The 26,091-nt window shown below is 38.9% G+C and overlaps 1 protein-coding gene across 30 annotated transcripts in view; it reads left to right on the top strand.

Annotated features, from left to right (window-relative positions):
* Positions 1-26,091, top strand: part of Mbnl1 (muscleblind like splicing regulator 1) — a 164,163-nt gene that overhangs the window by 112,532 nt on the left and 25,540 nt on the right. For 19 of the 30 annotated variants that reach the window (XM_029475668.2, XM_029475666.2, XM_029475650.2 and 16 more), the window contains 2 exons: positions 18,077-18,247; positions 19,200-19,310. In XM_029475668.2, the coding sequence (XP_029331528.1) occupies positions 18,179-18,247; positions 19,200-19,310 (180 nt within the window). In that variant the 5' untranslated portion in view covers positions 18,077-18,178. The remainder of the gene's footprint in view (positions 1-18,076; positions 18,248-19,199; positions 19,311-26,091) is intronic. The other 11 variants (XM_085835864.1, XM_029475663.2, XM_029475669.2 and 8 more) reach the window with 1 other exon arrangement.

Genomic DNA, 26,091 nt, shown 5'->3' with positions numbered 1-26,091 from the left:
TTGTTGCCTTAGTAGATAGATAATATAGTTATTACCATTTTGTTCATGAGGACACTGAGGGGCAAAGGATTAAGTAATAAGTACAACAGAGTCACAGGTAGGAAAGTGCAGGATTAGTTTTTAAATTTATGTTCCTATTTTTGCTTCTTTGAACCCCACTATTAGACTTTATCCCATATCAGTTTTAAGGAATCAAAATGAAGAAGAGCAGTCCGTGTTTGAAAAATAATGTCTTCATGGAAGTTCGTGCTGGGTTACTGTTTCAGATTTGTTCAGTATTCGAAGCTACTGTTAAATTCCTGCCTTTCTCCTACATTTCCATTTCTTTTTTCCAACTTCTCATACCAGTGAGCATTCCTCCCTTTGACCTTGTCATTTGCATTAGGACACTTGCTTCTTTGGACCTTAGACTATCATCAAGGGATCATAACTTTTCTTCTAGCTCCAGAAGTCTAAAAGAGCTGACCACCTCGGAGGACTCACTTATTCGCTGCCTTAGCTCTTGTCGATACTGTTTTGCTTTTATAGCATACTGTTTCCAAGAAAACACCCTTACACACTTCAGGGCGTTACAGAGTATATGTGAGAGCCAGAAAAGCAAATTGACCAATGAGGTGCTGACATCGTAATTGGAGGCAATGAGAAATAGCACACAGTTGCATGAGGCGAGCTGAATGTCTGTCCCTTCCCACCCCCACCTCATAGGCTCATAGTAGAGCACATTTTGAAAATTCTAAGGAATTCATTCCAATTCTATTTTGGTAGGCAAGGAAAATTTAGAAAATTGGTAATAAAGTATTGCCAGTCTCTACTGTCATCTCAATGAATCACAAACTTTAGCTTCTTTTACTGAGCATGGATACAAACACAGAATCATTGAGTCCCGTAATTTTGTTTTTTAAAAATGTATCTGCTCGTAATAGAGAGAATTGAAATTTATATGTGGCAGGGGTAGCAAAGTAATTTCTCTTTATAGTATCAGGTTTTAGGAAGCTCCGTTCTCCCAAAATCTGATGCTCATTCTCACTACCAAAGGAGCCATTTCCTGTCAATGTCAGAAGGGACAAATGGCCAATGGGTGGTGATGTTGACCAACCAAAACCAGTGCTGGCCTTTAGGCTCTCTCAGTATAGTAGCACAACTATTCGTGACTCTTTTCAGCGCTTCTGATTCCACCTCCTTCTTTAAACTCCAACTCCTGGGCTTCCCTCTTTCAGCTCGCTCTCTCCCTCTCTCTTCCTCTTGTGGGCTGGACTCTTTCAGATGCCAATCATCTCCCTCTCTCTTCCTCTTGTGGGCTGGACTCTTTCAGATGCCAATCATCTCCCTCTCTCTTCCTCTTGTGGGCTGGACTCTTTCAGATGCCAATCATCTCCCTCTCTCTTCCTCTTGTGGGCTGGACTCTTTCAGATGCCTTTGGCTGTGTCCTTCCTCGTATCTACAATTAAAGTCTTTCCATCAACAATACTTCGGAATGGTCATGTCTTTAGTTCATAAATCTAGTGCCTAAACCCTCAGTTTATACATCTGGTGCTGAAAGCTCTGGGTGGGAGCACAAATGGATCCCTCCCTTTCAAGGGCCCTTGCCTTTCCTAAGCAAACCAAGCTGCTGACTTGACTCTCCTAAGAAACGCATGTATTGTTTTGTTTTTATTTATTTAATTCTAGAGTCTTCCTCTTCCCTGCTTCTTCCTTTCACCTGCTGTACTTCTGCTGTGTTATTCAGGGCAGCTCTCTGGCTCCTGGAGCCTGCCTCCCCCTCCTGGGTGCCCTTCACAAATAAAGGCTCTCTGTCCCTCCACCTCCTCAGTCCTCTTCTATTGAGTAAATTTAACTGCAGAGCTATCTGCTTTGTCTCTGTTGACTTGCTGGAGCTTACTATTACTATGAAACCATTCTTCTCAGCCTCCTGGGCCCCTGTCATATAGAAAATGGATGCCTCTCCTCTGTGACTTGAGATATTTCTCTCTCTGACAAATCTCTCAGGCCATTTGAGCATGCCCCAGATTGAAGTTCTTGTTGCACAGAACACTTATCCTCTCTCACCCCTTTCTCCTTCACTGCATGTTCTCAGCTCCCTCCTGAGCTTCCTCTCTCTGCTAGAAGCTGCCTGTGTGGTCTCTCTCCTTAGCTTGCTAGAACCCGTTGTTTCTTCCTTATACCCTCCCTGACCTCTATGATACAGACATCCTCTCGGGGGTGGAGTTCCTGTTTGCAACCCTGTCCCTCCTGTCTTTCAGCTCCCTCCTAGTTAGAACCCTCCCTCTGGTGGAGTTCCTGATTTTTCCTCTTTCTCTTTTCCTCTTCGGAGCCAGAGACTGTATGAAGCCATGATGTCTGGCTGCAAAAGGTGACCTTAGTTTAGTGCAGTAGCCCCAAATCAATTTGCAAATTCCCACATATTGTAAAACATTTGCCATCATACAAGCAAATATTCTTCAAAAGTCTTATCTCTAAGCTTTTTCTACTTTCCACTCTAGAAAATCTTTTATCTCTATGCTTTTTGCTCTTTGCTCTCAAAAATTATTTTAAAACTATTATATAAACTCTGTAAAATTTGTAACAAAAGTTAGCTTAAAATTTGCAACCAAAAGCTAATATGTAAAAAAAAAAAAAAAAAAAAAAAAAAAAAAAACAAGACTATACCTAGGTAATCTTAATTTTCTATGTGATACTATATGTGTAGCTCTGATTCAACATGTTTAGGGAAAATATACATGTTTAGGGAAAACACACACACACACACATATATATGTATGTATATGTGTGTGTGTATATATGTATGCATATTGAATATATGATTATGTATGTGTGTATATATATATATATTCAACTCTTGTTAAGTAAAATAGATGTTTCTAAATAGTAGCCATGTTGCCTCCATCTTGGCTGATAACCACCTTAGGAGGTTAAAAGAAAGTACTTGCCATGTGAATGTGTCACCATCTTCTTTAAGATGACCACATGCTATCAACCAACTAAGGCAGCACCCATAAAACATTCTTAGACCTCTTGAGCCCCATGATTGTCTTTGTGTCTCCTTTCACACACAGGAGACAGCTGCAGGTCTTAAAGACATTTTGAATTAGGATAACTCTTTATATGATAATGGAAAGAGTTAAAATTTATACATGGCAGTAATAGCAAAATGATTGTTCTTCACTTTACACGGGACATTAGAAATAGTAACTCTAGGCTAAGGACATTAAGATGAGCCTTAAACAATGCCCTGCTTTAGGAGAGAAAGAGAGAAAAAGGGGGTCTGGAGAGAAAGAGGTGGGGGCTATGTGACTTATTTTATGAAATAAAATTTCATGCATCTTTCTAAGATAGAAAAATTTAGAATGCAATTGAAAAATTAGAGTAATATTGAAGGGATACAAAGTTCAACAATATGAGCTTTTGTACATGTTTACATTTTATTTCAAGTGCTGTTTGAAAACTCTAAAGAGGGGTGGGGATGACTGGAAATCTTTTGAAATTCAGCACACTGATCCTACCTCTGCCCGTGAATAAACAACTGTCCTAGAGTTTGTATCTCTGCAACCACAGAAGGGCAGGACACCTAATGTTAGTCATTAGGTTTTGAGTAATAAACGTCTGATTTAACTTTTCTTAACCACTTTCTATTTTAGTATGCCCTGGCAAATTACGTAAGAGCCATAATTGGGTGAGCTCTAATGTCTGGGCAAGGAACTCACTTGAGAAGAAGAGAGATCTGTTACAAAAGCAGCAGCTTGGAACATCTCAGTGTCCTGCCAGCACTATGGTATTCCTATGAAAAACAGCTGCTCCAGCTTGGTACAGTAATGTAAGAAAAGCTTCTAGAAGATGCAAACATATTCCTCAGGGTCCACACTTCTGTCAGGGACTTTTTTTATGTCATATTTAAGAAGTGAGTGGCTAGAGTTTTCTTTTTTCATAGGGTATTACAAATGATTTTGAAGTTTTGATTTGTGCAGGTGCAGACCTGTCGGACTATTCACCAAAGAATAGTCCTGGTAATTTCTTATATTAATAATTAGAGGGGGTTTTTTCCTGGTGTTTATGGTGTCAGGATGGCTTTTGTGTGCTCCCTTGGCCTGCTTCACTTGATCAGTTTAAGCAGCTGTTTTGCCTTAGGTCATTAGGTAGTAAATAACCACACAAACTGCTATTAACTCTTGGATTTGTTTAATGAGTGCAGTCTTTTTATACCCTTAGGCCATCTTGCCTGGCCTAGGTTCCTGACATCTGAACAGGCAGCTACAAAGACACCAAGCACAGGAGTAATCTTTGCTTATATTCAGGTCCCTTCCTGACACTTGAGTTCAGCCTGCAATACTCCCCCTTAACTCTCTGACCTGGCTATTCTGCACAAAGCCTTCTCCCTAGCCTGATTGTTTTATTCTTAAGTCAGCTGACTCCTCTGAAAGCTCTACAAAGTGTTCTTAAGTCTATTTTACTGTGAAGACCTCCTGGCTCTTTGGATTTTGGGAAAGTCAGTGTGTTAAAAGAAAATATAGTTACAGAATGAGTACCAGACAGATTTGAAAACTAAATGTTTTCATTCTTTCTGATCTTGGGCAGGTTATTTACTGTGGGTTTGACTTTTTTGTTGCTGTGTGTTTTGTTTTTGTTTATGCAATCAAGCATTTAATCCTGGGTGAGTTTTGGTTCTAATTTTCTATTTTATGAAATAATATTGGACTCTACCTGTGTCATCTTGACCCCATCCTTCTCTTGCCCTCTTCCTTTCTTCCTTCCTCCCTTTTTTCCACTTCCATTTTTCTTTCTTTCATTCCTCCATCCTTTTGTGTTCCACTCCCCCCACTGCCTACCTTTTGTGTATTAGATGTTCATTAGATATGAGAAAATGACAAATTTCTCAGAAAGGTTGAGAAGTATATATTGTATTGATGCATGTGTTCATTTAAGTTTGCATAGTAGCTCAAGAAAGCAGGGTAGGAGGAAATGGTCTTTGTGCATTAAAAATGATTTTAGTTAAAGATCCTGTGGAAATATACATATATATGATTCACTTTAGTTTATTTGTTGAGTAATTTTCTTGCATAGACATGTGCATCACAGCCCTAGGGAGCAAGAGTCAGACAGCCTGCAACTGCAGTTGTGGATGTGGGGAGCTGAACCCAGGTCTTCTACAAGAGGAAAAATTGCTCTTAACCCCTGAGCCATTCCACCCCTCCCCCAACTCTTCCAGAAAGATCAGTTTTTTAAAAGGTCATGGAATGGAACATGTTTTAAGTGTAATATTGGAATCATAACACTAGAAGTAATATGGTGAGCTGTCAGGCTAATACAACAGTGATAATAGCAAGGTGTTGTTTTGAAACCCAAGATATGGCAATATTATGTAAGTAAATACATGTCTAAATTGAACATTTCACTACAGTTTTTGTTTGTTTGTTTCATTTTTGAGACAGGGTTTCTTGGTGTAGCCTTGGCTGTCCTGGAACTCTGTATATCAGGCTGGCCTCACTTGCAGAAATTACATTGCCTCTGCCTTTAGAATATTGGGATTCAATGCATAAAAAACCATTGTCCAGCCCTTAAAAAAAATCTTTAAGAAAAAGTGGGATAAGTAAATTGTATTTTGCCATTTTTTGATACCTCTTTCTTAATGATTGAGTAGAGGTGTTTTAAAGATGAATGTTAAAGCTATAATGATTTCTATACTCTTATTTAAAATTTAAGGCATAAATGTGTGAACATAAATAAACATGTTCAATGGTGATATATAACCAGGCATTGGATATAGCTGGAAGAACTCTTTTTTTTTTCCTTTTTCAACTTTTTAAAACTTTTATTGGTTATTTTATTTATTTACATTTCAAATGTTATGCTGCTTCCCAGTTAAACCCACTATCCCCTCTAACATTCACTCTGCTTCTACGAGGGTGCTCCCTAACTCTTCCATAGGAATCCATGTCCATGCACCTAACCCCTCTTAACAAAGACTTAAAAACATCTTGGAGGAGATGATATTTAACCAAGTCTTTAACTTTACTGAAGATTTTGCCAAGGAGTGGCAGGGGGAATGGATGGAGAGCAGATTATGACTGTGTATACATGTATGCAGAATTATCTTGTGCAAACATAGTTTAGTGTGACCTGTAGACAGTGTGTGTGTGTGTGTGTGTGTGTGTGTGTGCATGTGCTAGCCTTCTAATCAGATATGCATCCACTTTTCTAAATAATGTTATAGATTTAATGTATTCATAATAATTTTAAGAAACACATACATAGTATAGGAATATATCTGTTCATTTTCGGTCTCCCAAATAGCAAAAGCAAGTTTTACCTGAAAAATAATCAGTAAACACAAACTAAAAAAATCTTTTAATCCCTCAAATAGGCCACCTGAATCCATTGGTGGGATCTATGATTAGAGGCAGCACCTCTAATGTTATAATGTACATTGTCATGAGCTTGTGGGACATTGAAGGGTTGGAACCTCATTTCTTCAGTTGCAGTGTAAGATTAATCAGAAGTATCTCACAGAATCGTCATGAAGATAACAGTAGGTCTTATGAGAATAAGGAGACACCGTACTTTCAAATGGAATGCAGACACTGTACGTTCAAATGTAGTTATTAAGTGAAAGTTACAAGGGCATTCTATTCATTTGTTTTCCAAGGAATGTTGCATTGATCTTAAGACTTCATTTCTGTTTCCTTGAAAATTTATGTCAATGTGCTTTTATGAACATTTACTGAAACTAAGAAAAATTTTAGCTGAACTTCCATAAGATGTAATTGAGCTGAAAAAAAAAATATCAGTATTAGCTATCAGTTAACATAAGAATTACCAGAGATGTGAATGACTACCTAAGTTGTGTAGGATTTATTATTAACATAATTTGTCATCTGTATCATGACTATGCCTTCTGAGGACATTTTGACCAACAGTATCCTTAAACTCAGGTGCATCCAGTGGTAACATAGCCACTTCCATAAATTTCTTTTAGATTTTTTTACTTCCTAAGAATAATGTGAAGTAATCTCTCATCATATAGCTGTTCCTGATATTTGTATGGGATCTTATGTCTAAAGGAGATACAGGCAGCAGATCTGTATTGAAACCCATTGTGAAAAACTCTATTTCTCCCATTCAGAAGCGCTAATAAACACCTTCAAAAGAAAAATAGCAGTTACTTGAAAGATTGTAATGATTCTTCAAGACCCTGGCAGAAGTTATTAGTCTTAAAAGAACTCTGCAGGATGTATTCAGCGCAAGCCAATGACAGACTTCACAAGTATCTGGAACACAGTCAAGATTTGATAAATCAGAGTTTCTGGGAGCATAGGATGGGTATTGGTGTACTTTTACAGTTTTTACTTATAGGGTCATGAGAGGGGACCATTAGGTTGGATCTTGATCATATATTACCTGGAGTAGGCAAAATGTCTCTGAACTCATATTTGTTCTACAAACATTCATGAAGATGTGCATGTCAATGAGACTGTTAATCCTATAGTCATTGGAAGGTTTATGCACATATTGGTGTGAATTACTTCTCATCTGAGTTAAAAAGCTACTGAAGTTAATACTATCTGTGTATTCTACCTGACCAAAACCAAGAAATTGAAAAGAATCCACAAAAGATGGCTATTGAAGATAGCCACTTGTCATTAAAAAAAAAAAAAATGGAAACAATTTGTTTTGTTGTCAGACCACTTTTCAAAATTTGTGCCCAGATTCTTAATATAAAAGAAGTATGCATGAGTTTTTCCTCTTTTGGGGCACTATGTATGATCTCTCACAGTGCCCCCTACCTGGATGCAGTTTCCCAGGCAGAGGCACCATTTGCTCAAGAGGCTAAATGCCTCAGTGAGGTATCGCTAAGGAATGTCAAGTCAGCCTTGCAGTGAACAATGTTCACCTTGGCTCTGGGGAATTTCTTTCCTACTAGAGTCTGGAGTTGGCATCTGAAGTCACTAGGGACATAGTACATGCTTGCTCATTAAAAGAGATTCTAACTTTGTGTAAGATCTGAAGGAAGAGGAGAGAAAGATGCTTTAAGTGAAAAATGTTTTAGAGAGACTCGGGTAACAGAAAGCAAAGCTTGCAAGGTTCCAGTGATGGGATAAATATGCTAGGACTGGGATCTAGTCACTTATGTTCATTGTCCAGACCACAGCTGAAGTTGGGAGTCATGGGGGCCAGGGCGCTGCACTCAGACAGCAACCCTAGTAGATGTCAAAGGTGAGACATGAACAGAAAGCTTTCTATCACCCTGGTACTCTCATTCTTTCATGCCTTCTCTAGGATCCACATGGCTCTAAGGTCATTGTGGGTCTGATCTCCTTATAAGCCTAAGACAGGGATGCATCCATTGGGTAGATTCTACCTGCAGGCTAGCAGGGCTGTGCTTGGTCAGCAGTGGATAGTTAAAGAAGAAGAGGGAACATAGGGTCGGAAATTAGAACAGAAAGCAACTTCATTCAAATGGAAAGGTTTGCAAAAGGATGGGAGTCAGTGGAGATCCTGGAGAAGATATAGAAAGGAAAATCTGAGGCTATCTTTTTCAGCAAAATGTCTTTTGTGATTGATCCACTGTGAATCCACTTTTCTGATGCCTTCTTCTCAGACTCCACAAACTGCTAAACTGTGAAAATAAATTCTCAGTATTTGAAAGCAACTCAAGATATTTGGTTGTAGTTCAAAGAGAATAAATACTGTGATTATAAAATTAATGGATTTTAAAACAAGCTCCATTATTAACAAGTCGTTTCTGAAACAGTCATGGACTTGGTGACTTGGGGCTGCTTTACCTGACCTAGGCTGTGGGTACAGGAACTAGGAGGCATCAGAAACCCTCTTCTGGAAAGCATTTGATGGGGGTGGGGGGTGGGGAAGAAGATGTGTAAACAGGATACAGGATGAGGAGAGCTTTGCTCAAAGGAGAGTAAAACAAGTCCCCCTGCTTCTGTGAGAGGTCAGATGCAGGAATGGTAGACATGCTACATGGTACACAGACCAGCATGGATATTGTTGATGGCTAGAGAAGAGCATCGTGACAACTGCATGTGTCGTTTCTCTTACATCCATATTTTAGTGTATTATAACATGGTGCTGCATGTCTGTGCTCTTTCGAGGACCCACAGCTCCATCCTAATGACTTAAATCACAATCCTTCCAGTTGCCGTTTAGAACATAGCACTTTGGGAAGACTTTGCTTTTGTGGCGATGTTAGGCTCACAGAATGATTTTAGTATCAAACTCATCTACACTGGTTTTCTAATTTTTTTTTTTTTTGTGGTTTGTACTTAAGTGTGAATATCCCCACTCATCCAAAATATGAAATGTGTCTACTGCTCTATTCCTTGAGAGAAACGTCAGATGCTATTTGTTAGGTGTAGCTTCTTTAGCTATTTGAGGGACTCCTCTAGGAAGCCCATGGGAGCCCTGGGGCTGAGGAAGGCACACAGAGCAGGAGACAGGCTCACATAACTTGTGTTGTGATACTGTTTTTTCTTCAAGATCTTTTCCACCCTAATTGCTTATGCTGCTGCAGCCAGCACCCAGTGGAGCTGTGTTCTGGGTTCATGAAATAATTTTCTCTCTCTTCATTGCTGTCTCAGGTCAGAACTGATAGCTGCGCACAGTTTTAGTTGATTGTCATGGGGATGGGAGGAGGAGGAGTGTATTTTCCTCATAGGAACAGAATCAGTGTCAGTAAGCACATTTTGTTCAGCTACACAGTTGGTCTGTCAGGAAGAAACACTGGTGAAGTAGCCCTGAACACTGTCATCTCACCTTTCCTTCTGTCTCTGTCAATGTCATCTCCACAAAGCAGTAGCATCTCCTGCTGTCCTTGAATGGCATTTAGGAGCACAGAAAGGGTCAATGTATTTTCAGTTAGGGAATCCCATAGGCTTGCAAAGATTGCCAGTGGAATATTTGGAGCGAAAGAATCCCATATTTGGCAAAGCTAATGAGGCATGTAAAGCCTCAAGAGAGAGGAGAGCGGTGAGGTGACTGTAGTAAACAAAAGCAGTTAAAACTGTCCGCTTACTATAAGAAATTGTTTAAGCACCAATTCTATGCATTAGATATGTTATCGCAGCCAATAGATTTTGAAGATTTATGGTAAAAATATTAATATTTGGTGAAACTATAACATAGATACTTTGAAAATTGTTATGACTAAATTATGAGTATCATTTATTATGTGAAAATTTTACTTTAGTTTCTTTTATATCCATGAATACAAAGGCTTGACTCCAAAATTTACCATGGTTTGTTTTTCCCTAGATGCTCTACTATATGTGTATGTACATATACATGTATAACATTTATGTAATTTCTGATGGATGCAAATCAAACAGGCCTATGAAATACATGGATAATTTGCCCACTCACCTCTTTCCACTCAAGGACTCTTGCTGAAATAGAGTGCAGACCATTACTTTAACTCATTTGGTGGTCCTCACTCCCTTGCAGTCTGCTGTAGGTGCAAACATGAAAGACCAAATATGACAGATTCACTGAACTTTAAAAGCACATTTAAGATTTTTATTATAGTTTGGAATACTATATGGACTAACTTTCAAAACTAGTTGCTTACATCTTGGATTTTTTTTTTTTTCCTTTGACAGAACTCACCATAGTTGAATCCTTCATTTAGTTAGGACCTGTTCTTACTGGTCCTATTTGTAGTTTTATTTTGAGAGGTCAGTGATTAGGTACTTATACTTAAAGATAAACAAGTCTAATGCAATTGGTATGGATGTGTATCCTAGTAGAAGGGCTAGGAGCTCCAGCTCAACTGAGTAGACAGGGGTCCCGTGATGTATTTATGAACAGTCAAAATATACCTTCTGTGGTTCCCCAAAGTAACAGAAACGTAGAATAACTCTGATGCTGGAGCATTAAGTTGTCATGTCAACATCACTTAACACATAAGCCTCATGCAAGCTGAATAAATATTAATAATTAATAATAAATATTCCTTTTTCATAACAAGATGCATCTTTTGGTTTTAAATCAATGCTGTTGGGAAGGAAGGATACAAGCTGGAGGTTTCCTGAATAAGTGGACCAGGAGCTAGCATGTGTATGCAAACAGCTGCATTAGTAATTTTAAGAGCCAGATAGGAGAAGCATGCCTACATTTTACCTAAGTTTACCTCCTTCTGATTTCTTCCATGTTATCATCCACATTGTAATGTCACAGTGATGAAAAACATGTCCTACAAAGACACCACCAAAGATTATTATGTAGACACTGGGCCTTTTGATTATTAGCTGGTTTGATTTGCAATCCCTAAAACATCATCAACAATGATGGTTTGCCCATCGTCTATGTGCTGAAAAATATAATTGAAGCAATTTGAATACATACACACACACATAAACACACACACACATATATATTTATATAAAATGATCTGGCATTTCCAGTTTTATGATGCCATAAAAAAGCAGCCAGCGCATATTGGACTGTTTAATGGTCCTGGCACCTACCAAATGTCACTGGACTTTACAAGGTCACAGTAACTCCACTTTGGTTCAGGGGTATAGACTGGATCTATCTCTGTAGCCCACACAGTGTATGGAACCAGGAATGTTGATGGTGCTGGTGAAGCCTCCACAGCACTAGTGTCTATATATTGTTAGGATTCCGTGGCATAGAGACCACACGTTTATAGAATGCCATCCTGTCAGAGGCAGCTCTAAATAGATCTGGATTTTTGGTGACGATGGTGCAGATGCAACCTGCTGTCACAGCTGCATGTGTATGTGATCTCTCATAAGCAAAAGCCGCTGGGGGGAGACACGATATTTTTGTCACAAGAATGTCTGTGATTTGCTGCCGTTTCACTTCCTCCACCCTACCCCCCAAGCTACCAACCCAAAGCTCGTGCATTCAGAACACCAAGCAGAGGTATAGAGTTTCACTTTTGTCATTTCCAAGATGATTAATGGAGTTGTGCAATGCGGGCTCCTGTGCACTCTGGGAAAGTCACAGTATCCCAGTGAGGTGGAGTGCCTTGATACTGCGTCAGCAGGGAGGGTATTTTGGGATATTGTAAATGTCACTATTGGTTTTAATATACAAGAATCTTCATCATCAAACCTTAGGAATGTTCTACAAAGCCTAGAACAGCTATTGAGTTCTGTAAATGACTCTTTAAGTAGCTAGAAACTGTTACCTAAAATCTCCCATTTGTGACCCAGTTAGATATGGATGAAGACAGTTTAGGGCTTATTATTTGGAACCGGTATCCCTTCAAGTAATGATAAATTATCAAGTCAACTGGCTGTGAGTGTGTGTATGTGTGTGTGTAATAAGAACTTGTCATGGGACCAGAAAAGAGGAAAGCATGAATTCCCAGTCTGTTCCGTTTCAGTTGAATACATATTTTGTATCTATGGTAAACTAACTATAAGAAGTTGAGGTATAATTTATCTATCACTAGTTTATAGTAAATATCTTAACTTTCAGACTGTTTACAGAACTGTGCAAGAAAAATAAGTAAATATTGAAACTCATTCATTCATGCTTTCAAGGTTTTTAAAGTGTGCAGCTCTTAGTAATTGACTTAATTAGCAGGGATAACTGGTCAGCTGCATGCTCCTTTTACTTCACATTGCTCAGTATAAACTTAGTACTTTATGTTTGAGGACATTTCCACAATAATCTTCTCCATTGAAAATAGTAACATTTTTAGAATGCATAGAGCTCTCTTTAGAATATCAGCCATGTAGAATAAATGGACCAAAGTCTTAATCTCATGGTAGATTTGTATTTTTTTTTTTTTTTTTTTTGGTTTTTCGAGACAGGGTTTCTCTGTGTGCCCTGGCTGTTCTGGCACTCACTTCGTAGACCAGGCTGGCCTCGAACTCAGAAATCCGCCTGCCTCTGCCTCCCGAGTGCTGGGATTAAAGGCGTGGTTTTTTTTTTTTTTTTGGTAGATTTGTAAATGAGGTTTTTAAGACTAGAACTAAGATTAACCATGGCAGAAGACTAGAACCATAATCTAATAGAATCAGTGCACTGACAAGAAGAATTACAAGTGAGATTAGAGTGGTAGTGTCTCTGTCTACATCTCCCATTTCCCCCTTCCTCCTTTCCTTCTTCCCACCCTCTCTCCTTCCTGTTTCTGTGAACACTAAGGGAGTCGTTGATATGGTAGCAAAGACAAAGGAACCCATGAGGAGAGTTCTGACTGAAAACTGGGTAGAATAGGACCTTCATCTTGGTTTTGAGCTTCTAAAACTGAGAAAATTAATTTCTGTTTAAATGACCCAGTCTGTGACAATTTTCTCATGGCATCCCTAACTGACATTAATAAAGCCTCCATTATATTTCACTGGTTATAAGTCAGTGTTTGTCTTTCAACTGGTGATTATCTTAATGATGTCCACTGCTGTACCCAGATGGGCATAATAGTCTGGTACGGTCTAAACATCCTGTAGTACTCCAACCCACACAACAACATTTATATATGGCCCTAAGTGTCCATAATGCTGATGTTAAGAAAGCTAGCATGTCCTTTCAGGGTGCAGGTCCTCTTGCAAACTTACAAAAGCCCTCCATGGGCACAAGTAAGCTATAAAGAAACACTAACTCAGGAACTTCGGCACAGTCTGTTTTAGTTGCATTGACTTTTTTCTCTGCACTTGAAAAATCACATAAAATGATTCTTAGTGTTAATTGAATGCATATTTGTCTTTAAAAATCAAATTGAAGGATTCATATATGGGTGTTGGAAAGTCTGGACAAAATATATTTTTCTTACAGTGAATCATAAAGACTGTTATCAATCTCCTAGCATTAGATGATTAACTAGACAGACAACATTTCGTGGAAGTGAGAAGCCCCATGTCTTGGTGACCACTGACATTAATAATCTTATTTTGGGAAAATATATATCATCTTGGGGGCAAAAAAGCTGTTAAGAAGTCTCGATAGGAAGCTATTGGTTTCACAGTCAGATTTTCAGGCCAAGAAAGTACTTCAAAACACGCTTGTCTCTGCTGTCCCAAAGGAAACTCTGGTTTCGTTTTAACCACTGAAATACATGGTTCTAGTTTGAGAGCCTTGCTAGAAATCTAGTGTTGTCAAAGGCAGCTGGAACAGCCTCTGAGGTGGCACCCCTAGAATTTATTCATTGCCTTCGTATTCTAGAACCTACCCAGGTCTGACTGGGCAACTTCATCCTTCCCGTTGGTACTATTTGGCAGCATGACAGTATGTCTTTTTGGATTCTGACTATACAAATCATAATAATCCTTTTATTTCAGGTTTAAAAAAAACATTGAAAATTTAATTTTGACATTTTTATATTTTTAAATTTACTTGCCTTCTTTCTAATGTACTGTTTTATTTTCAATTATTAGTAGGTTTTTAAAATAGATATTAAAATAAAGAATTGATGTTAAATTTAGTTTATAATCTATGTTCCTAAGCACTAGAATGAAGACAGAGTACAGTACATCTTTGAACGTGGTATAAGGAACCATATCCACTCTCTGTGCTTCCCTGGTGGGGGTTAGGGCATCGGGTGGGTGATGCCTGGAAGATGGACAGGGACAACACTGACTATGACTTTACCATAATTCCCAAAGGAACTAATGCTACTGGTTGGAGGGTTTTAGTTGTTTTGTGTTTCTAGATTTTTAAGTAACACTCTAGGTTGGGATATTTATTCTAATTTACTCTTAATCTTTTTGTTTGTAGAGCCACAATCATTCATCAGTGCAGTCAACACCTAACCCGTGCTGAATCTAAAAAATGGAGTTTATGATTTTTTTAATTTTTTTATTATTTTTTTATTTATGAAATAGCCCTTGAATGGGTTACTGTAACTTTTCCTATGTGTATCAGTGCAAATTCCTGTGGCTTCTCACAAAATGTCTTCTATGGTGTTTTCTGCTATGCCAGAACTATCTAACTCCTTGTTAAAACTCACATCCCTGGCCCTCACTTGTGTGCACAGACACTAGGAAATAATCCTCACTCATCCTCCTATAAGAAACACCAGTAAATACATTGATTTGGCAACTTCAACTCTGGTGGAATTGCTACTTTAGTCTGTCTGCCCTTGTTTGTTCAAGTGTCCCCAGGAAAAGTCACAGGATGTGTAGGAATGTCCTGTTCAGAACATATTCACAGCTTTTTTGAAATAGAGACTCTATAACAATAAAACTAAGCAACAGAGAAATAATAGTCAAGTGATACTTTAGCCACTGAGTACATGCACAATAGAAACCATATGTCAAAGCTTCTACATTTCATGATGGATGGGCCAGCAAAATGGCTCTGCAGGTAAAAGTGCTTGCTGTCAAGTCTGACAGCCTGATTTCCATCCCCGAAACCCCTATGATGGAAGGAGAGAACTGACCCCCCCCACACACACACACAGGTTGTTCTTTGGCCTCCATTAGAGTGCTGTGGCATGTAATAAATAAATGTTAAAAATACAAAAAGTTTGATGGGATGCCCTGATGCAGAATTTATAGGCAGCACCTAAAGTCCCTTTCTGTTATTTCAGTTCAAGCTGTGTTCATAGGTAGAGGGTCTGGGTGCTGTGTGGTCAGGAAGGTTTCCTCAGAGGGACACTGAGGAAAGCGATGGTCAGTGTTTGTCTAGTCCCAGGCTAGGTCTGTGCTGTTTGTAGAACTAAAGACCTGAACTGACTCTGACTGAACCATCGGCACAACGCACCCTTCTCATCTACACCTCAAGCCAGTTTTGTGAAAAGTATGAGGAGGAAGTATAGAGAACTGGAAATTGCATTAGAACTGTGGTTCTCATCCTTCCTCAAGCTGCATCCCTTTAAGACTCTGGTTTCTCACGTTGAGGGGACCCCCAACCACAACTTCATAACTATAAGTTGGCTACTGTTAGGAATCATAATGTAAATACTTGTGTTTTCCAGTGGTCTTAGGTGACCCCCAAAGGGATCATGACCCACAGACTGAGAGCAATTGTGCTGCAGCCAAGTTCTTCTTTATATTGAGATAGGTATTATGTCTCTGGGAGAACTCGGCCTGGGAGCTCTGTGAACTGTAGCACTTAGGAGCTTAATTATTTTGTCTAGTCATATGATTTCAAATTGATTTGTGTGTGGTTTATCATATGGGGCTAAGTTGTTTTTGAGGTTGTTTTTCACCGAGATGCTTTTACGCTAACAATGTTTCTGTAAGCATGGTTATTTGACTTGGAATAAGCCATTTATGAAGCATGGGTCTATCTGTGAACCTATGAAAAGTTGTACCTAGCAGGTAAATTAGAAATCGCTTCCTGTCAGTGTGGAATTCTACTTCCCTTTAATATGCATTTAAGCTGTGTTCCAGGGATGTGCTTATAGTGTTAGTGTCGTATGCAGTTTATGTAGGGGGAGGGTGTTTATAACCTTGGTGTCTTATGCAGTTTGCAGAGCTGATGGCTCTATAAACTGGGGGTTTAGGCATCAGGACATGACCACTCTGGGGTAAGCTTTTGTGGTAATATAAGAGAGGGTACAGGCAGAGGCATCTGGAAGAGTCCAGAGCAAGGAGAGAAAGTAGTAGGAGGGTGAACATGGCCAGCAGACTAGAGTTGTCAGTGAGATGGGTCAGGAGCCAGAGAGGGAGGCAAACAGGGTGTGGACAAAGGAGGCCAAGAGAGGAAAACAAGAGAGAGACAAAAGACTGAGAGCAAAGAGGGTGCATGGCCAAGATGGCAGGGTTATGTGGGGAAAGAAGTTGGCGGGGTGGGGTGGGGTGGGGAGGGAAAGCTTTAGGATGGGGACCAGAGTCAGAAAAGCTTTGAAAAGACACAGACAGGTACTGTGCTACTGAGAAAGCCTAGAGGCCAGCGCTTGTTTTGGTGTGCTAATAGGCACCAAAGATCCATGTATACCTTCTGACAGCGGAAAGGAATGGCTCCTTTGGCAGAGGGATACAGGCCAGAATTTGGAGAGTGGCGTTTCTCTTGGACCTGAGAATGAGAAAAGAAGCTGTAGAACTGTTCACAGTCCTAAACTTGCAGGCAGTGTCCTTATTAATACTGTATAGAAACCTGTCCTAAAACAGCTTAAAGTTAGAGTCCCTAAAGAGAGCATTTGGCTTAGAAGAGTTACAGTTTTTATTGTAAACATCAATTTTCTAATTTATTCAAAGTAAAATTCAACAGAATTTACTTTTCTATAGAAAAAAATTAAAAAGGTTATGTGTCGCTTAATCTGTACAAGCAGATCTGCTTAGATTCTCTGGTGTAAATGTTTTCAGTGTAGTTGTCGAGATGGACGAACAGTGTGTCAGTCGGTATGAATGGAGTAGTTCCCAGGGTCTGGCATATTATAGACTTTACTAAGCGCTTCTGATCCAGGATAGACAGATACTTATATACACAGTTTAGTTATGCTGCTTTAGGGGTTTATGTTTCTGCCTTTCTCATTGTCAGTTCTTTGCAGGATGAGCATACCAAGTCCAACTATGTTCGTAGTTTGGGGTCATGGGACAATATCAGAAAGGCTGAAGGCTCATGTCTAACCAGTATTTGACTACTATCCTTTAAACCTCTACTTCTGTGAGAACCAAGTAGCTCTCTTTTCAGCCAGGGGATTTCCAGTATGTGGGGCTTTGTAGAAGTTCTCATTTGATTTGCTTTGGGGTTCCTTTGGAGTCATTTTCCTGGGGGAACAATGTTCTGTGAGTCCCCTAAGCTAGTTTGTTCAAAATCAGTAGAGATAAACCACCAATGACAAGTGTTTTCATGAATTTCACTTCCCATGACTTGGTGAGGTTAATGAAGATGCTGTAGCAAGCATTCAAGGTTCTGTACTTGACATCTGTGTGTTAGGCTTACTTTTAAAGCAGTAAACTTTTAAACTGGAAACAGTAACCCTGACATTATTAGATTGCAGAAACTTCATTGAGCCTTTAAACTTTTTCAATATCTTAAATCTTCATTTTAATAATACATTTGTAGTTGAATTCATGATTTCTTAATGTGTAAAAATGCTGTGAGTGATAAATTGTGGGAAAAGCTCATAGATTTAGATGACTTGTTTGCATATCATTTCTATAATTTAGTGACTTAACTTTATTTAACAATGGTTCTTGCTTTTTTTATCTTTTAGGGTCGTTGCTCCAGAGAGAACTGCAAATATCTTCATCCACCCCCACACTTAAAAACACAGTTAGAGATAAATGGGCGGAATAACTTGATCCAGCAGAAGAACATGGCCATGCTGGCCCAGCAAATGCAGTTAGCCAATGCCATGATGCCCGGGGCCCCGTTGCAGCCCGTGGTGAGCACACTTTCCACCCCATCCCTGTCTGTGTGGCCGTGTTCTGTGTCTGTCCTGAAACAGAGATTGTATGCAAATAGAGCCAGCAGTGGTAATTGCTGAGTGTTACACCCTGTGAGGTTACTTACCTTCACGTCAAACTTGGCAATTTATAGTCTAGCTTTGCTTCCGCTAAAATTCTCTTACAATTAACCGTTTAACCTGCATCTGTTCACTTGGTGTTTATTAAAGTAGCCATCAAACTCAGTTTAGTTAAAATACATTCCAAGTTTCCTTTAAAGTTGATAATGATATTTTTCTTAAAAACAAAACAAGAAAGCAGATAAATGATAAATAGTAGTCTTTAACTTTGAGGCTATTTCTTGCTTTCTTCTCTCCTTGAAGAGAATCCCTGTTGTTTTTTCTCTCTCAAAAAGGAGACTTTGTGGAAAACTTAACTTGAAATTACTTCATAGTCACAAATGCTGGGCATTTTTTCACAGTGGCGAGTCATAAGCATAGCTTGGAAGTCTCATCAGAAGAGAACTAGTCAAAACTCCAGAATCCCAAGGGCCTTTGAAAAATAGCTATGAGTGAGCATAGGTACTTAATATTCTCCTAGCCATGTGTGTTGGTAACTTGTTTATGAATAAACATATGCATTTAAATGTTTAGATTTTTGATGTGCATGTGATAAATGACTTTAATAATCTTATTTATGTAATAGTTAATGTTTGGTTAAAATGGTGTTTATGTTAATTATTGTTCAAAAACCCTAAATTGCTTACATATGTGATAAAATTTATATGATCAGAATATGTCTGATTAATTTATTGCTAACATATTATGAACTATTATAAGGTCATGAGAACACATGTTTTTCCAGTTTGTTAATTGTAGCATGTGTGCTAACTAATTTTTTTCCTAATACATTTTAACACCTGAACTCAATGTAATTATTATTCTCTCTTAGAACATAATGCAACAATCATTCCAAAAAAGAGGGGGGGATTGCATTTCGAGGTGGGAGGGATCCCCATATTACACCGGCAGTGATACCAATTATCAATACTGTACAGTCGAGGTGAGAGAATATTATAATTAATTCTCTATCATTTTAATATGATTTTTATTTTATGACATTATTGGGGGCTCAGTTAAAATGTGATATCTTTATTTTTATGGCATCTCCTTATTTTATATGTCTTTATGATGATAACATAAATATTTTCATTTGGTTAAGAATGTTTTGTATAATCATTATTTCTTACAGAAAATTTGGTTCTAAACATCTCTCTTACACTTGGCCCTCATGTATGGTTTCAAAGATCTGGAACAGTTTCTACTTTGGTCAACCTCCTTGATGTGAGGTCCTTTTTTCCACTTAAACCTGTAAATCATACTTACTGACATTCTGTGCTTTCTGTGACCCAGAGCACGTCTGAGTTAGGCAAGTGTAGATCTGTGCTGGAGGAGGATAGTCTCCAACACGGCCCTGAGAAGTTAGTTTTCTGTGAAGTCTTGGCCCATTTTTTTGACCTTGTTCTTAAATCCTCTGTCATGGGTGATCCAAGGTCATATTATGCTTAGCCCTGGAACAAACTGTCAAAGATCTTTATTCTCTTTGAAATTCTAGTGACATATGTGTTTTTGTAGTCACTAAATCATAGATCTCTGAAGCCATTCGTACTTAGATTCCTGGTACTTCTGTTAACATTTTTCTGCATAGACAAAGTAATTATCTGTTTTAGTTATGAGCACAGGCGTTAAGTTCATTTCTCCTTCACATCATTACAGTTGAATGGGAGTTGCCCTCTACCAAGGTACTGTGAAACCACACTTGGAAAGTCTCCGTTCAGGATGATGTTTTTGTAATAAGTATTAAAATCATTTCAATTATTCAGACCTGAAGCATTTTTTACTGTGATGACTGTAGAGAAGGCTTTAATCTAGAAAATTTGCCTTCAAAACCCACCGGAGACTCTGGTCCTCTTTTGAGTCAGCCTAGTTTTGATGAGGATAACACAGGGATCCAGTAGTAAATGGAATGACTGTGACTTGCTGCTTTCTGGGACTTCAATTTGAGCTGCTAGTAGAAAATAAAAGTGAGCCACAAGCTGCCCTGTCACTAACATTGAGAAGGACTCTGAACACACACGGGCCTGTTTGAGGCCATGGGAGAGCATGGATACAGATCAGGCAGGAATAGTGTGAGTGTGGCTTTGGATGAGCAGATCCACAATATCAGAGCCTAGGAGGACAGACAAAGATTTCAGGGGCCAACCAGTTTAGCACCAAACTTCCTACAGAGGACAGGTGTAGTGAAATGAGAGCAAACTAAACTTATACACATCCAGTAGTGTGTGCCTGCATATGGGAGAGGTTCATAACTGACAGACAGAAAAAGAAGGAAATAAGGAGTTGCCCAGACAGCCATCAACCTGACAGATGTTCATAGTGATTTCTCTGCCCTGAAGGTGAGAGGAATTATAATTCAGAGTCAGGGCACAAGCCAGAAGTGGCAGCTTCATTGCCACTACAGTGGGCTACAGTGGTCGGCAGTTGTCAGCAGTGTTTCCAAGGCAAGTGAGATGATTGTTAAGAGCAGCCACTGTCCCACCAGACCATGATATGGGGGTAACTTGGTTAATGCAGAGATTCATAGGAGAACTTTGTGCCTTCAGTAGGTTGTCATGCAGTATACCCATTAAAAAGGAGTAACATTTTTGAGACAAGTATAACAGTTTGAGGCATCTGTTGTACTCAGAAGGTTCTGTATATGCCATTCTCACAACTGTGCTGTGAGCTAGGTAATGTAATGTCCAGTTTAGGGATTAAGCCCAAGCGGTTCAGAGAGGTTAACTACATGGCTTAGGTTACACTGCTTGTTTTAATCCAGCCTGGCCAGATGTTGAGCTTATATGGTAAAAACATATGGTGAACAGGCTAACTACTTTGGATATTTGGCTGACTGTTTAAGCTCTTTGATCTTCAACATGGAGATAAAACACGAAATATATTGTCTAGAATGTCTTTGTAATTATATAAACATAATTCCCATTTCATAAGATTAGTATAAAGGGAGTTCAATATAAGAAATGGAACTTCTTTGTGTGTCTAATTCATGAAAGTTCACACAATAAACTGTAGAGTTTTGATATCAACTCTTTTTGGCATTAGGATTTCTAATAAAAATATAAGTGAATATTTTTATGATTTTTTAATCATATATGACCTTTGAGGATAAATGAGATTGTAATGATTAGTCTTCAGAATTAAAGAAAACTTTCTGTGTTCTTTCATACGTTCATCATGACAATGAGAAATTGACATACACTAGCTCACCCTGACCTGCATCTGCTGGATGACAACCTGGAAGTTCCTGCTGTATTTCTTTCATCCCCAGGATGATGTTCCTTAGACTCTCTGTTCCTCCAAGCTCTGTGTGGTCAGTGGGGACTGAGAACTCGGCATGAGCTCAGGAGTTCCATTAGTGTGCCCTGCCAGGCTTTACTTGGGACCTGGGTTAGCAGTGACTCTACAGAGTTGCTGGAGCAGATACTCCTCAGGTACACACCAGCACCTTGAGACATGCAACCTGTGTAGAAATCCCAGGCACTTCATGAATCTGATGTGTGTGTATGAGCAGTTCAGAGGCCGTAGATTCAGTTCAAGTCTCAAGAGCAGCTTTGTCACCTTGACTTTCATATTCCCAAGGTTCCTTGGCAATGGGTGAAGAACGCTTTGAAGTTATCATTTGTCCGACTCCCAGACCACCTAGAATTTGCCAGTACTTTCTGTGCTTTATTGTCTTGTTACCCACCTCATGACATTATGGCCAGTTCATTCTATAGAGTCCCTAGAAAACTATTTCTACATCAGCCACATTGACTTGTTATCTGTTTTGCCATGCATCAGTCAGTCTGACTTTTTAGGTTTGTGATCAGTCCCTGAACTGTAAAAATAGACCTGTGCTCATTTGAAGCCTTTATACTGAGAAGGTCTTAAATGAGACTTCACTGTTTAAATGTTTGTTTCAATAAAACTGGCTCAAAGGATACAGTGAAACAGAATAAAGAATGAATTCCTTCCCCTTCCCATTCACAAGCTGTGAGTAGAGTCCACAACAGCCAAATGCTTCATTCTTAGACAAAAATTGAATATGGTTTATTCATAATTCCTGTTAGCTCTGAGTGCTGTCTATGTTCTAAACAATAATTCACTAAAACTAGTTCTGTATCTGTTTACAACATGGTGCTTGCCTAGAAACAGTTGCCCACACTTGGGATGTCCTATGGTTTTAAAAGAGCTTGGCATTTCACTGTTTACAAGTTTGACTGAAGCATACATGTATATACATATGCAAACATTCTACTAAGCATACATGTATACATGTGCACATTCTACCAAGCACACACATGTGCACATTTTACTAAGCATACACATGTACACATGCACACATACTACTGAACATATACATGTGCACATTCTAAGTGTATCTCTGTCTCTCTCTCTCTCTCTATATATATATATATATATATATATATATATATATATATACATTCCATTAAACATACATGTGTACATATGTGCACATTCAACTAAGCATACGCATGTATACATGCACATATTCTGCTGAACATACACATGTATACATACATTCGGCTAAGCACATATGCGAACACATGCACACACTCTAGGAAAAACTGACTTGTAAAATTTCTGTTCCATAAATTTCTAAATGATAAGTTTTGGATCATTATATATGACCCTTCTTTTTTATAAACAGATACTATTTTCAGCATTTTAAAATAAACAGCCTTGTGATATTTGCAGTGTTCAGAATAATAGTTATAATACTTAAGATGTAATGTTAGTATAAAAATTAGAAAAAATAAACTTTCAAATATTCATTATAAAGTAACAGCTAAATTCTGAGGTGGAAAAAGGATATATAATTAAATCTCTTTACCATCTAGATATCTGTGCTAGAAAATATATAAAGTATTTGCTACTCTTGCTGGCAAAGAAAAATCAGCTAGCAAATCTGCAATGAATATGTTATGCAGTAACTGCAGAGGTGGTGACAGTGCCAGGTGCCGGGAAGTAGGAGCAGAGGAAGCAAGAATGGCTTCAGGGTCAGTGCTACTTCAATGCGGGTGAGCTTTATGAGACAGAGGGTAGTGATGTGGTTCCCTGGGATACGTCAAGAGGTTCTGGTTCCTGAAGCATACCTAGGAGTCAGGCAGGTAGGCTGAGGGCAGGCAATGTGGACAGAAACTCATAAATACTCATAAAAAGAAAACCCCTAAGAAACATGTCTCCTTAGAAACCTTCTGTCCAATCGGAAAGAAATCTATTTCCTTAAATACATGGAAATGGAATCACCCTGAAGCTTTCAAAAATACTGCCACCTAGATACCTTTCCTGGGAATTCAGACAAGGAGGGGTGGAAATCACATGATAAAACTCCTCTAGGTAATTTTAATTCACATTTGGTGATTATGTGAGAAACAGACTTCAAACCAGACTAGAAGCAGACTCAAATGTGCGGAATCCCTGACCTTCCATTGATTCATTTATAATGGTAGACATGTAACATTCGTGAGCATCTTCTTTAGAAAATAAACATAATGATACCCCCAACAAAGTGGCAGCTCATTCATTGAGTGCCTACTGTCACCAGGCATTGCTTTGTATGGTGGGAACCTAGAAGGGAACTAAGAGATATCTTCTACTCTCCTGACATCCCCCCTCCCAAAGAGGCCAAAGAAAGGAAAGTCTTCTAGTAAAAAAAATTAAATATAACAGTATAAGTAAAGCACTTATCACAGTGTGGCCTGCCCAGGAGAGGAAATTACTAGTAATAATCATGTTTGTGTAGTTAACTAGGATGGTAATGTGAAATTGAATAATATTTTCAGTTATAATGAAGCCTAATACCTGTAATATAAGCAAAATGTTTCATTTAAAGCAAACAAGTGATAAATAAACAGCCCCAGAATTAGCAACTGGAAAATGTCCTTGGAAAGGTAATGCTAAACCAACCTTCATTATGCTTTTTTGGAACAAAGATATCTATAAGTCACTGATGCAAAGATGCACTCAGTATCAAATATACCAGCTACATAGTTAGACATTATCCAATCCCTACTTCAGAGAAACTAAGACTTCAAATACCAATGCAGCCATCCCTATCTTTGAGATCTTACAAGCTCCAGTAATGCAGGAGTGGCCATGGTCACTGGCTTTCCTACATTAGGATCCACTCTGAGCTGTAACCCACCCCTAACACAAAGTGTTCATAATTGGTGACAGCTACATTCTATCCATATGTAGGTTTTCACTGTATTTTACTTGGTGAGATTTAACGAGGCTGATTTTATTGGCGTACTGTCATTATTGTGTCAAGTCAGGGAAAAATGTCTTCATCCTGAATGCCTTTATGAAGGCATTTGCCTTAAGTAATTCCTATAGTATACAGTGACATAAACATTTCAGTAGCTTGCTATAGTAAGTATCAAGTGGGCTTTCTGGGAAGTCATTTTAATCTACAGCTAAAGGATATTAATTAGCTTTTAATCTTTTAGGACTCTGCTAAATTTATAACAATTCTTCTATGTGGTCTGAGATTCTATACCCTGTATCTGACTGTGTGCAACAGAATACGAATTTGCCTAGAATGTTCTTGGACAGAAGTTTAATGCATGATCACCATGCAGGACTGACCCTGTCATGGTGCTGCCCTGGCCTCTAGTACACAAAGGGAAAGCCTGAAGTCAGCTGCTGTTCAGGGTTTTGTAGAGAGACAAATGCCACTGGGCCCAGTTTTACACGTGGATCCTTCTTGATAACAGTGTAACACATGGAATTTTTGTATTTCCTGAGGGCAGCTGCTTTGCATTGGAATAGGCTTGGGGTTTGGAATGGAAAGACTTATTCTAGGCTACTTCATTAGACAAGGGCCACAGTCCTGTCAGAGTAATTAAACATGGTGTTCAAAGCACATGCTTGGAGGACTAGCTATGTTAGGGTGAATGTATCAGTGTGAGCTATGCTATGTTATAAATTCTTCCCAGCGAATCAATGTATACATTAAATAGTCTATTGTTCATATCTTCTTAGTACAGATGTGTACACAATGCAGAGCTGTCATGTAGGTCGGATGCTCAACCATGGCATAGTCCTTTGGGACCTTATGCTCTCATATTAAAGAATGTCATTTATGCGTAGTAGATCCCTGACTTCTCTCCATTGAATGCAGTAGCATCACCCCAGTATGTCGTGCCCGCTGACAGCCCATCCCATGTTGCTGGGTGTAGTTGTATTTTTTTTTAATAATTCTGTGGCATTTCCTGGGAAATATTCTGTCAGGCTTCACATTCCAGACATTTTCTGGAGAAGATTAATTTCCATTGCTGAGTGCCTCACAAGTGTGGGATGGGCTTGTAGAACATTGAACCTTTCTTCTGAGAAACCAACATCAAGTGACTAGGCCAAATGCTATCTCTTCTGTGCTCAAAAGACAGTGTAATCATCACCTCTCACAGCCCACAGATTTGGTAAATGTGCTGGCTGTGGGGCTCTGTGATCCCCTGGGACATCTGTGTCTGCTCAGATGATAGGCACTTACATCCTGTTAACACTTGAGAACAGACCTTTCCACTATATCTGACACAGCAGTTACACAGTGTGTGTCTCAGACACATTTCTAGTCACAAAGGTGGAGACTGGGTGAGCACAAACAAGTGTCTGTACTAAGATATTTAAGACGTTAAACCACAAGTATTCTAGATGCCAATCTTCGAAACCCCTCTGGAGATATTAATGCATATTCTGCCTGCTAGATTTGAAGAAAAACAAGG

This window comes from Mus caroli, unplaced genomic scaffold (assembly GCF_978045245.1).
Source record: "Mus caroli unplaced genomic scaffold, Mus_caroli_1 scaffold_3, whole genome shotgun sequence".
Lineage (NCBI taxonomy): Eukaryota > Metazoa > Chordata > Mammalia > Rodentia > Muridae > Mus > Mus caroli.
Note: the sequence above shows the minus strand (reverse complement) of the source record. Positions and strands in the feature narration are given on the sequence as shown.